Raw genomic sequence first — 11,160 nt, forward strand, 5'->3', positions numbered from 1 at the left:
GGAAGAAAGAAAAAACAATTAAATTAGAGTAATTACTTATATATGACATTTTTTAATATAATAATAAAATTATAAATATTTATATTTTAATTATTATTTTTACATAAGACATATTCAGGTGAATAACCATCTCAAATTAGATATGAATGAGGATATTAGTAGTCACCTTTTCTATGATTTTATCACAATCTAGAGAATAAAAAAAATTCCAATAAAATTTTATATCCAAAATATATAGCTTACATAGAAAGAATAAGAAAATTATGGAATCAACTATAGTCTTTAATTTTTAATTTTAAAAATAAAAGTATTAAGTAAACTTGAACTAAAAAAAACTATTAATCATTAGTGATTTAGTGTTATTCTTTTCTTCAATAATCTCATTTCTCTATAAATACCTTTCCACACCATCACCCATTTCACAACCCAACCCATTAATCACTGCCTTGTCTCCTCCTTCTCTCTTCTTCCCCTGCATTTTCCCCTCTCCTCTGTTCTCTCTCTTTCTCTCTTTACTCATCACAAAGAAACCACCCAAACCAAAAATGGCGGCTGCATACAGAGAACCAATGAAAGCAGAAGCAAGAGCCCCTTCTTCCATGGGCCAACAAGTACCACACTCGGCATGGCATTCCCCTGTTCCATACCTGTTTGGAGGCCTCGCTGCCATGCTAGGGCTCATAGCCTTCGCTCTCTTGATCCTCGCCTGCTCTTATTGGAAGCTCTCTGGCTACCTGGAAGGAAACGGCGAAGGAGAACGAGACCTGGAAGCGGGAGAGGGAAAAGGCAACGACAACCAGAAGCAGCAACAAGGTCCTTACGAGGAGAAGATCCTTGTGATCATGGCGGGACAGGACAAACCAACATTCTTGGCCACGCCAGTCTCGTCAAGCACCGTTAGGTCCTCTTCTTCCTTCGTCAACAACACCAACACTTGTACCTGTGATCAGTCTCAAAAATCCGAAGAGGGCACTAAACAAGTAAGAAGCGAAATCGAAAATAGGGACGTTACTCACGATGGATCGTCTTAATCGAAAGAGGGCTTTATGTTTTCATGAAATCAAAAAAAAAGAGAAAAGAGAAAAAGATGATACAGGTTTTAGGTGTCTACTCTGCAATCTTGCATGTTAGTTCTTCGTAAAGAACTCTTAGCTCCTCTGGTCATGTAATAATAGGAATTATTAATTTAGATTTTATTTATTTTATTTTATTTTTTCTTCTTTTGGGTAGATTATTCGGGATTGTAAATTCGGTTGAGGTGGAATGAAAAGTTAACTAATTCACAATTTTGTATTTTCATTTCTATAATATATCGTCTTTTCATCTGTTAACGAATTGTATTTTCTGAGGTATATAAAAATTTGCTCTATTTAAAAGGGGAAGAGGAAGAAGAAGATAATTTACTAAAACTGAGTAAAGTATAGATTATTTATTTTTAAATACCAAGATCTGAATTTCGTACATGCATTTAGAAGTAATTAAGTATTAAATGAGGAAGAAGTGGTGGTGGGTAGGCATTGTACGTGGAAGGAGGAGGCAAAGGGCGTAAATGCGTCATGGGTGTGTTGGATGCGGCGAGAAGAAACAGTGAAGGTGAGAACTTGAGTAGCTGCACTGTAAGGTAGCGTTTGGTGGAGAGACAGAGACGGAAAGACTGAGACTGAGAGACAGAGACTAAGAAACAGAGATTGAAATAAATCTCAGTATTCTGTTTGGTGCAAAATGGGAGACAGGAATTGAAACAAGAATAAAACTCTAATTTAATTTGCACAAAGGGTAAAATTGGAAATAATAAATTGAAATGAGAGTATTTTAGGTATAAAATATTATTAAAGTTTCAGTCTTCATCTCTAAAAATTTTAGTCCCCTGTGTCCTTACTTTTTGGAGGTACTGAAATACTGAAATTTTGGAGACAGAGACAGAAATTTTAGTACCAGTTTCTGAACCAACAAACACGATACTGAGTCACAGTCTCTCAGTCTTTGTCTCAGTACCTCAAAACAAACGCTACCTAATAGTACACAACAGTGTGTATTGTTCCTCGTGGCGCTCACTCAACTTAACCTCCGTTCGGTCTTTGCTTGCATTTATTATTCTCTTTGTCTCTCTTTCACCTTACGGTGTTTACGCCGTGAAAACGGCTTCTGCCACTGCCATTGCAAACCGAGTTCAATTTTGGTTTTAGATTTGCGATCCATACTTGCCCATATGTCATATTTAGTTATTGCCCTTGGTACTTGTGAACTCACCGAACTAGCTCAGTGCTAATTTTAAAATGAATCTAGATGACTATTTTTTTTTTCTTAACAAAAAAATGGAAAATGATTAACGATTCAGGGTGTATTTGATTTAGCCTTTATAGCATCAAACTTACATCAATTTTTTTTAAAAGATTAATTTTAATCTTTATTATTCATATAATAAATTTTATTATTTTTTATAATATTTTTTTAATGCTCTCTTATACATATTATTATTTTTTATAAAATTTTTGTTATTTTTTGTTTATATGAATTTTTTATTATTATTGTTATTTCTTTTTTAAATAGCATAATCTTTTTTATTTTGTATTATAATTTTATTAATTCTATTAGAGTACTAAAGAGTACTAAGAATACTAAATAAATTAAAATTATAACATAATATAAAATAATTATTTAAATTTATGTCTTTTTCAAAAATTTTATATTCAAAAAGGTGATTTTGAATAATATAATACAAATAACATTTAGTTTATTATAATCTATTTTAATATAAAAATAGTCAAACATAAAATATATTAATACCAATTCATTTTTTATCAAAATCAATTTTATAAAATTAATTTTATACAAACTCTCATTTACAAATTTTAATCCAAACACACATTCGTAATTACATACTAGTTAGTAGTCTAATACTATCCTTTATAATAGACTATTTGTTCATAAAAAAGATGAAGATGGTTGTCAATGAAAAGACTTGTTTATTTAATTTAATTTATGTAAAAGTATTTTATTCTAGTACCTAATATTATTTCATTAAGATTATACTTTCTGCTTTTATCCGTCTATATATGAGCAAGATGCTCATCCGAAAGATTAAGTTAGGTAGTTACACAACCTAAAACTTTCTCATCATACCAATCAGCATATTATGTTATTATGTACCAAAAGATGGTAGAATATGTGCTGTAAGTGTAGTTATGAAGTTTGTTTCTCCTGTGGAAAGACGTTAAAACAAAATAAAGAAAATGAAAAATGGTTCGATAATAATACAAAGGAAGTAGTCGACGTACACATTTTGGTACCCGTCAACTTCACGATAATAAGGAGGGAAGACGGAATAAAACATCAAACAAAATAAAGGAAAACGCTATGGAGATAGATTTTTTGCTGAAAGCTAAATGTCATACTAATGTGTTATGCTAGTTTGTAGTAAACCATTTTCGTATGAATTACTTTGCCTTATTATCACTTTAATTCAATTATCATAGTGTATTTTAATTTAACAAAAATTGCTCATAAAATTAAACTCATTATATACTAATGCTTAGAAGATAAAAACATCAATAATATTATTTCCCAAATTAGTGCGAAGGCTAGGAAAATGGTAATAATTAGCAGAACGAAATTATTTGATATAAAATAAATTAAATTAATTAATATAAAAGGAAGTACTTATATAAAATATAAATTTAATTTATATGTATATTTGAGAATTATTAATTAGTATATATATTATTTTATTGATATATAACATTTGCAACTTATATATACATATATAAAAATATTATTTATACATTAAAATTAATTACTAAAATTAATTATTATGTATTTATATATAAATATATGTATAATTTAATTTATTTTTAATATATAATTTTATATTTTAGATATATTTTATATTAATGGCTAATTTTAGTCTACATCTTATATGATTGTTACAGATAAGAGATAACATAAAAAAGGAAGTAAGAAGAGATTGATATTTGTTTATAATTTTATATACATATACATACTTGCGATTTCCAGAAATTGGATGAGAGAAAGAAAAACAGATAACAAGCAATTAACTAGTAATTATGATAACGAAAATGACAAATTATTAGTGGGATAAATATGGTCCTATGGGGGCTAGCTGTCTAGCTTGTTTTGGGGGTTCAAATCACACAAGACTCATATCATCATTGTCGTTGTATAAGCTTTATTGACATTGATGCAACATAATTGTCTTATTAATAAACAGAAATTGTTAAAATCATCAGAACACAATAAAATCTTTGCATTATTGAGAAAGCTTTGTGATATATCGAAAGAATCAAGACGAAAAATTAGTTGATGACATATATAATAAAATTATTTACTTGATATCATATATATATATATATGCAGGTAAGTTTTTAATTGTATGTTCTTCCCTTGTCTCCTCATCTATCAGGGAATCATTGATGTCACCATGTAACAACTTCATGTATGGTACACATATACATGTAATAGAGCGATCAATGTAATGCTTGTTGAATGTTGATATTATGATGGATCAATATATTTATGAGGAGGACACCACAATTCAATGCGTCCGTCAAGGGTGTGTTCAATTCACAAGTTGTGATCGAAATGTGACAACAGCAACAACATTATATTACTAATTATTATATGCTTACGCTTCAACAGCTCCAAGAAAAATAACCTCCATTTGGGTCAGCATCCAAAGAACTATATGGCCCAATTGAGTTTTATTAATCATGGTTTCCACTATCTACTCCCTTGGACGACTCACTTAATCTTAAGGGTAAATTGCATTCATTATTTCTAATATGGTAATGTTAAAACTTACTTTATTTAGTAGTTATTAATTAGTAGTCATTAATTGTTACATTTAGTATTTATTAATGGTTGTAATAATTAATAAATATTAAATAAAATAAATTATAGTTATTTTTGATTAATTTTTTTTGTTATAAAAAATTTTTATTTTTTCAAATTAGAAAACTATCATTTTACTGCAAAAAGGTTTGAGCCTAAATAATTTTAACTATGAAATATGAAATTAACTTGACATCTTTAAAAAATTAGATTAGTTCGATAAAAATTACTCATAATAGATAATTTGTTAGGTTATTTTGTCGAACTAAATCAATCTAGAATGATCAAGTATCAAATATTTTATAATTAGAATTAGGATGCTAGGTAGACAAAAAAAAAATAGCCAGAACTTGCCTTATTTAGTATTAATTAATTGTCGCAACAATTAATGAATACTAAATAAGGCAAGTTATGGCTGTTTTTGGCTGATTTTCTTTGGTTACCAAACATTTCCGTAGAATTAATATCGAATCTATTAGTTGTTACATGAAGCATATTCGATGATGAATGAGGTGCAATAATAATTGTGACCAGCGCATTAGCATTAGATACTTGACGTCAACTCGAAACATTCCTAAATACAATGATGACAGAGAGCAGTGTAGCAAAGACTCGTATACTTTGTTTTTTTCAGTTTAATTAATTAGTAATTTAAATCTCTAATCTCTAAAAGTGGCCCTTGAAGCTTAGTGCATTTTCATATTGATTTGCACATGCATGAATACATGGTACATCTCTGTTATTCTGTAAGTTTTTTCACAAAAGGAAAACCTAATGCCTATTTTGATTTTAGGAATCGTTTTCTGCATCACGTGCAATAAGTTACCCACGTACTAAAGAAACATCCTGATTAAGTGTTAAAGACAAGCATCAGAAGACAATCTCAAAAACTAAATATAGAATTGAGGGAAAAGTATTGACCTTATATATATTGGAATTGCATAGGCACATTTTTCTAGCAATTTTAGACTCTGGTCCTATATCGGTAACAATCAATGTATGTGGATCCCACAAAAATTTTCTAGCATCTAATTAAGAATGATTAACCATGCATCGAGTGGTGTATATTCGTACTTCCCTCAGGTGATAGCAATTTTTTTTTTTTCTTTTTCCTTGATGAGGCGATCGCAGAATTATTTCGTCTATCCCTGTCCCCCATTTGTCTTATCATATGAGTTGGGCCTGGAGTCACCAAAAAAATATGAGTTGGGCCTGGACTATAATAGTCCTTGCGAAAGTAAAAAGCCCATCCCATCTATTGCAAACCATATGTAGTGTTTGTGGGTCGTTAACTTTTTCTGCTTTGTCTTGCTTTCAATACCATGATCAAAATAATCAATTTGAGAAAACCGAAAAAAAAAATAATCAATTTGAATTTGTGAAGTGCATTCATACATTTAAAAAAGTATTAGAAATTTAAATTTTGTCTTCTACATGCAATAACTTCTTGACCATATATTAAATTGAGGTCTAATTTATGACAGATTAATATTTGACATGTTGAATTAGGAATACTGTAAAAAAAATCCATGACCAAAATAATAAAAGGAAAAGTCTAGAAGGTCAGTAACTTTTGTGTTTTCTAACCAGCACTTAACCATAAAAAAAAAGTGAATGATTTCTTACTATTGCATGTAATCTCACACCATTAAAAATATCATTAATAGCTAATTAATAGTTACAAAATACAAAAATTACTGACTCCTAGCATTCCTCATAATAAAAATATGTTCCACTTCTGACCCATGAAAAGACATTATTACCCACCACTGAATACTAATTTGCATTGACCAGCGTATACAGTATTCACCGGATGTTTCTAACAAGAAATTCAATGAGAAAGATGGGAGAGAGTATTCCCTAAAAATATTTGGAAATGAATAAAAAGTATGTAAAACATATATACGAATATGATTTAGTAGTTTGTTAATAAATTATAACTTAAATGGTATAATATTTTTATTTTTACTTAAAATTTTTGAGTTTAAATTTCACTTCTAATTTTAAAGAAAAAAAAATCATCTAGCAGTTTGGAATTGAATCGATTAAAAAATCGGATGTCAATTTGACTATCTCTTATTTATTTCCTGCATATTTTCAAGATACATACTTGATACTTGGGCACCGAGAATTCGTCCACTTGGCATAATAAGAAGGTTTCTGATTACTTTTCAAGAGTTTTGCCTCTAGGCAACTTGAGATCATCAGATACCAAAGTTTACTGGTTATGGAGTCATATCATTCTTAGTCCTATGGTTATTATCACGTAAACTAAGTCATGTGGCCACAATATTAAATAAGTTTTCTTTAAAAAAAAAAAAAGAAAGAAAGAAAGTCGTCTCTTACCCAAACCAAGTACTACTATTTCTATCGAGAATATTTATAGTTTTTTCCCGCTTGGGGCGTATACCATTAAAACATTCAGTCAAATATAATTAACACGGACAACTAATAAACTCGTATATACCATAAAAAAAAAAACTACTAATGCATTTATGTAAAGGGTTGGAAAAAGACTATTTTCATTTATTTATTTAAAGCGCCTGATAAAGTCAGTTCCTTATACTATAAATTAATAACAAAGTCGTGGGAGAACGGCCGAAAATTAAAATTAAGGGAATAAACTTTTGTTAATGATATAGAGACCTATTAGTACTTTTATCCATAATATTATTACGAAAATATAAATATTTTAAAATTATATTGATCATCATATTATAGATTATGATAAAAAAAATTTATATCATTAAACTACTTTTATAAAATAATTGTAAAGGACAAAAATTTTCGTCGACTAAGAAGATCAGAGTCTTTATAAATAAAAATAAAATTAAATAATAAATTTTTAAGTTATTATTTTTATAGAAAAGAATTTAATTTTTTATAACAACTAATTTTAGAATCTTTTATCTAAAATTTGAAAGAATTTAACGTGTATACTTTTATATTTGATTAGGTGTTAAGGTTGTTGTACAAATAAAAATAATTAATTTTTATACTTGTTATTTAAAAATAATATTTTTTTATATATATAAAATATAATTAGATATTATTAGCATAAAAAAATTTATATTGATAGTTATAAAATTAATTCAAAATTTTTTTCTTAAAATAATTGAATCTTGATTCTAACTTTTAATCACAATATTAATATGTTCTCTAAATTATATGTAATAAATATTTGAAAAAAAAAGAAATGAAAATATAGATTAGAAAGATTAGAAGTAAAAATTTAAAATTAAATAAAAAAATATGTATATAATAATATTTTTATTTAAATTATATTATGTTAGTTAATTTTATTTTTTGTAGAATAGAAAGGTAGAAAAAAATAGAAAATGAGAGAAAAGAGATAGAAAGGTAAAGAAGAAGAATGAGAGAGGGAGTTTGTTAATTTTGGAAGCTAAAAAAATTTTATTTTAATTATAATAAAAAAATATTTGGTGACACATTTTGATTTGTTAAATTAGTAATATAAAACATAAATTATAAATTATATATAAAGTGGGAAGGATAGAGAGAAATAAAAAAAAGAGAGAGGCAGATAAAAAAATATAAGAAGGATTGTTACTAATTTTAGAGAAAAATATTTTCTCTAAATTTTAGTAAGGAAGTGTCATGTGATACATTTTAGTTATTAATATATAAATATAATATATAATATAGTTATATTTTAATTTTAATTTTAATTTAATTTAAATGCAATTAGAGAATATTATATTGTATATTTTGATTGTCAAATTTGTAATTAGTCATTGATAATAATATATAAGAGAGATATATAGTGAGTAAAAAGAATGAGAGAAATAGAGAAAAGAAGAGAGAAGAGGAGAAAGCTCTTTAATTTTGGAAGAAAATATTTGATTTCAATTGTAATGAGAAAATGATGTAAAATTAGTATATGACATATTTTGGTTATAAAATTAGTAATATATAATAAATTTGTTTTTATATATATAAATGATGTTAAAAGCAAAGTATACGTATTTACGTAATAGTATTATTGTGAAGAGCCTTCGTTATTTAGTTGTTAATGCAAAGTTGATTTTTAAAAGGCACAAGCCGGCCAAGGTCGATTCGGCCGGCGTTTACAAAAGATATATAATATAAGGTAATATTGACTTGAATAAATTGTATTTGATATATAGAAAGCAAAAGGGCTGCATGTATGTGTGTAGTAATACTCTCGAAAACAGTATATTCTATTTGCACACAACAAGCTTCATTCACTTCACTAATTAATTAAGCACATAGCTATCTTAATTCATCGATCTCATAAGGTATAGTGCAAAGTAATTAGTATGGGATCCTCCCTGAGTTGCTGTGGCTCTGACAAAATTGAAGAAGCAGCGTATGTCAAATTTAATTTATTGTTGATTATTAGGTGTTAGAAGGGGAAATTTTAATTATGGTGTGAAATAATTAATAATGTTGGTGGTTGCAGGCAAACAGCATTTGGTGCAGTTAACAACAATTCATGGAGAATATTCACATACAAGGAGCTGCATGCAGCTACAAATGGATTCAGTGAGGACAATAAGCTTGGTGAAGGTGGATTTGGAAGCGTGTATTGGGGAAAAACAAGTGATGGTCATGAGGTAACTAAATGGACACTCTACTGTACATATTGGAGTGGTACAAAGAGAGAATATAATTTTTTTATAGTTATTTTTTATTATTCTATTATTATTCAAAGGAAAAGTATGAGGAGTCAATGGAATATTTGTACAATGTGTACAATGGAGGTTTATGGAGTATTAGAGATATAACTATTAGTATTACTTTTTCTCATCAGACATGGTATTAGAGCGCTAGATCCAAAAGGATCCTTGGTGAACTCCAATTCAGTTTAAACTTTTGGGAAGATGTTTATTATCCTAGTATTCGGATGGTTATTTTAGATAGTATGGGGATGTTCATTTTGTAACTCAATAGCCCATTGTACACATTATACAAATAGTCCATTGTCTCCCTAGCGGGATGCTTATTCAAAATGTGGATCCTATCTTTATTAATCTCTCTTTCATTCTATTAAAAGAAAAATAAATCTATAAACTTACATCTTTACCGTATAATTCACCTAACTATATTTAATTTTAATGTTTTACATACCATCAAATATCACATCACATTGACGACGTGAATGGTCATTCAAAAAACAGTACCAGAAATATAACCATTTATATATCTGAATCTCTTGGCGGTTGTTTAATTTGAATGAAAGTGTTGGCAGATAGCGGTGAAGAAACTGAAGGCAATGAACTCGAAGGCAGAGATGGAATTTGCTGTAGAAGTAGAAGTACTGGGAAGGGTTAGGCACAAGAATTTGTTGGGACTGAGAGGGTACTGTGCAGGGAATGAAGAAAGGCTTATAGTGTACGATTACATGGCGAATCTGAGCCTTCTTTCTCATCTGCATGGGCAGTTTACAAATGAAGTGCAACTGGATTGGAAAAGGAGAATGAAGATTGCAATTGGATCTGCAGAAGGTGTCTTGTATTTGCACCATGACGTCACACCACACATCATCCACAGAGACATCAAAGCAAGCAACGTTCTTCTCAACTCAGACTTCGAGCCGCTTGTTGCTGACTTCGGCTTCGCTAAGCTGATCCCCGAAGGGGTTAGCCACATGACTACCCGTGTTAAGGGCACTTTGGGATACTTGGCACCCGAATACGCCATGTGGGGAAAAGTCTCCGAGAGTTGCGATGTTTATAGCTTTGGGATTCTTCTGTTGGAGCTTGTAACTGGAAGAAAGCCGATTGAGAAGCTCCCTGGTGGGGTTAAGAGAACCATAACCGAATGGGCTGAGCCATTCATAAGTAAATCAAGGTTCGGGGATCTTGTTGATCCTAAACTCAGAGGTAACTTTGATGAGAATCAGGTGAAGCAAGCGATTCATGTGGCTGCACTTTGCGTGCAGAGTGAGCCTGATAAGAGACCCAACATGAAGCAAGTGGTTAACCTTCTCAAAGGGTATGAACCCAATCATAACGCTGTTTTGAACACTAGGCTTCACACTGTCAAATACACTGATACATTGATGCCACTTGATCAGCATGGTGATGATGATGATGCAACTAATAGCAGCGCCGGCTATGGTGTTTTTAGTGCCATTCAGGTTCAAAAGATGAACTTACCACCATAATAATCATGATCCTTTCAACCCCACACTTGCATCAACAATATGATCAAACTTTTTAGAGTGAAAAATTCCATAAAGTAAAAATGTGAAGGTTGAATCAAAACATTGGAGTTCACACATTAGGAAAAATACGAATTTAATAGTAATTAATCTTTATTTTATTC

At 29.4% G+C, this 11,160-nt stretch overlaps 2 protein-coding genes across 3 annotated transcripts; both read left to right on the forward strand.

Annotated features, from left to right (window-relative positions):
• The first annotated feature begins 418 nt into the window (after positions 1-418).
• GDU3 (glutamine dumper 3) lies at positions 419-1,286 on the forward strand. The gene has a single exon (XM_016345324.3). The coding sequence runs from the start codon at positions 546-548 to the stop codon at positions 1,029-1,031; it is 486 nt and encodes a 161-aa protein (XP_016200810.1). The 5' UTR covers positions 419-545; the 3' UTR covers positions 1,032-1,286.
• Positions 1,287-9,149: 7,863 nt separating this feature from the next.
• LOC107641996 (PTI1-like tyrosine-protein kinase At3g15890) lies at positions 9,150-10,999 on the forward strand. Of its 2 annotated transcripts, none has more exons than XM_088500193.1 (3): positions 9,150-9,199; positions 9,293-9,446; positions 10,073-10,999. In XM_088500193.1, the coding sequence occupies exons 1-3, from the start codon at positions 9,150-9,152 to the stop codon at positions 10,997-10,999; spliced, it is 1,131 nt and encodes a 376-aa protein (XP_088356319.1). The 2 variants fall into 2 exon arrangements, with proteins under 2 accessions (XP_088356319.1, XP_016200832.1); XM_016345346.3 differs by having other exon boundaries at positions 10,082-10,999.
• The last annotated feature ends 161 nt before the right edge of the window (positions 11,000-11,160 follow it).

The sequence above is a fragment of the Arachis ipaensis genome, chromosome B1 (assembly GCF_059453495.1).
Source record: "Arachis ipaensis isolate K30076 ecotype BB chromosome B1, ASM5945349v1, whole genome shotgun sequence".
Lineage (NCBI taxonomy): Eukaryota > Viridiplantae > Streptophyta > Magnoliopsida > Fabales > Fabaceae > Arachis > Arachis ipaensis.

What these genes read in the sequence shown, in the direction of transcription:
- GDU3 (XM_016345324.3), top strand. Translation starts at nt 546, where the DNA reads ATGGCGGCTGCATACAGAGAACCAATGAAAGCAGAAGCAAGAGCCCCT.
- LOC107641996 (XM_088500193.1), top strand. Translation starts at nt 9,150, where the DNA reads ATGGGATCCTCCCTGAGTTGCTGTGGCTCTGACAAAATTGAAGAAGCA. An exon ending in GACAAAATTGAAGAAGCAGC is followed by an intron (nt 9,200 to 9,292) that starts GTATGTCAAATT and finishes TGGTGGTTGCAG; the next exon opens with GCAAACAGCATTTGGTGCAG. An exon ending in AAACAAGTGATGGTCATGAG is followed by an intron (nt 9,447 to 10,072) that starts GTAACTAAATGG and finishes TTTGAATGAAAG; the next exon opens with TGTTGGCAGATAGCGGTGAA.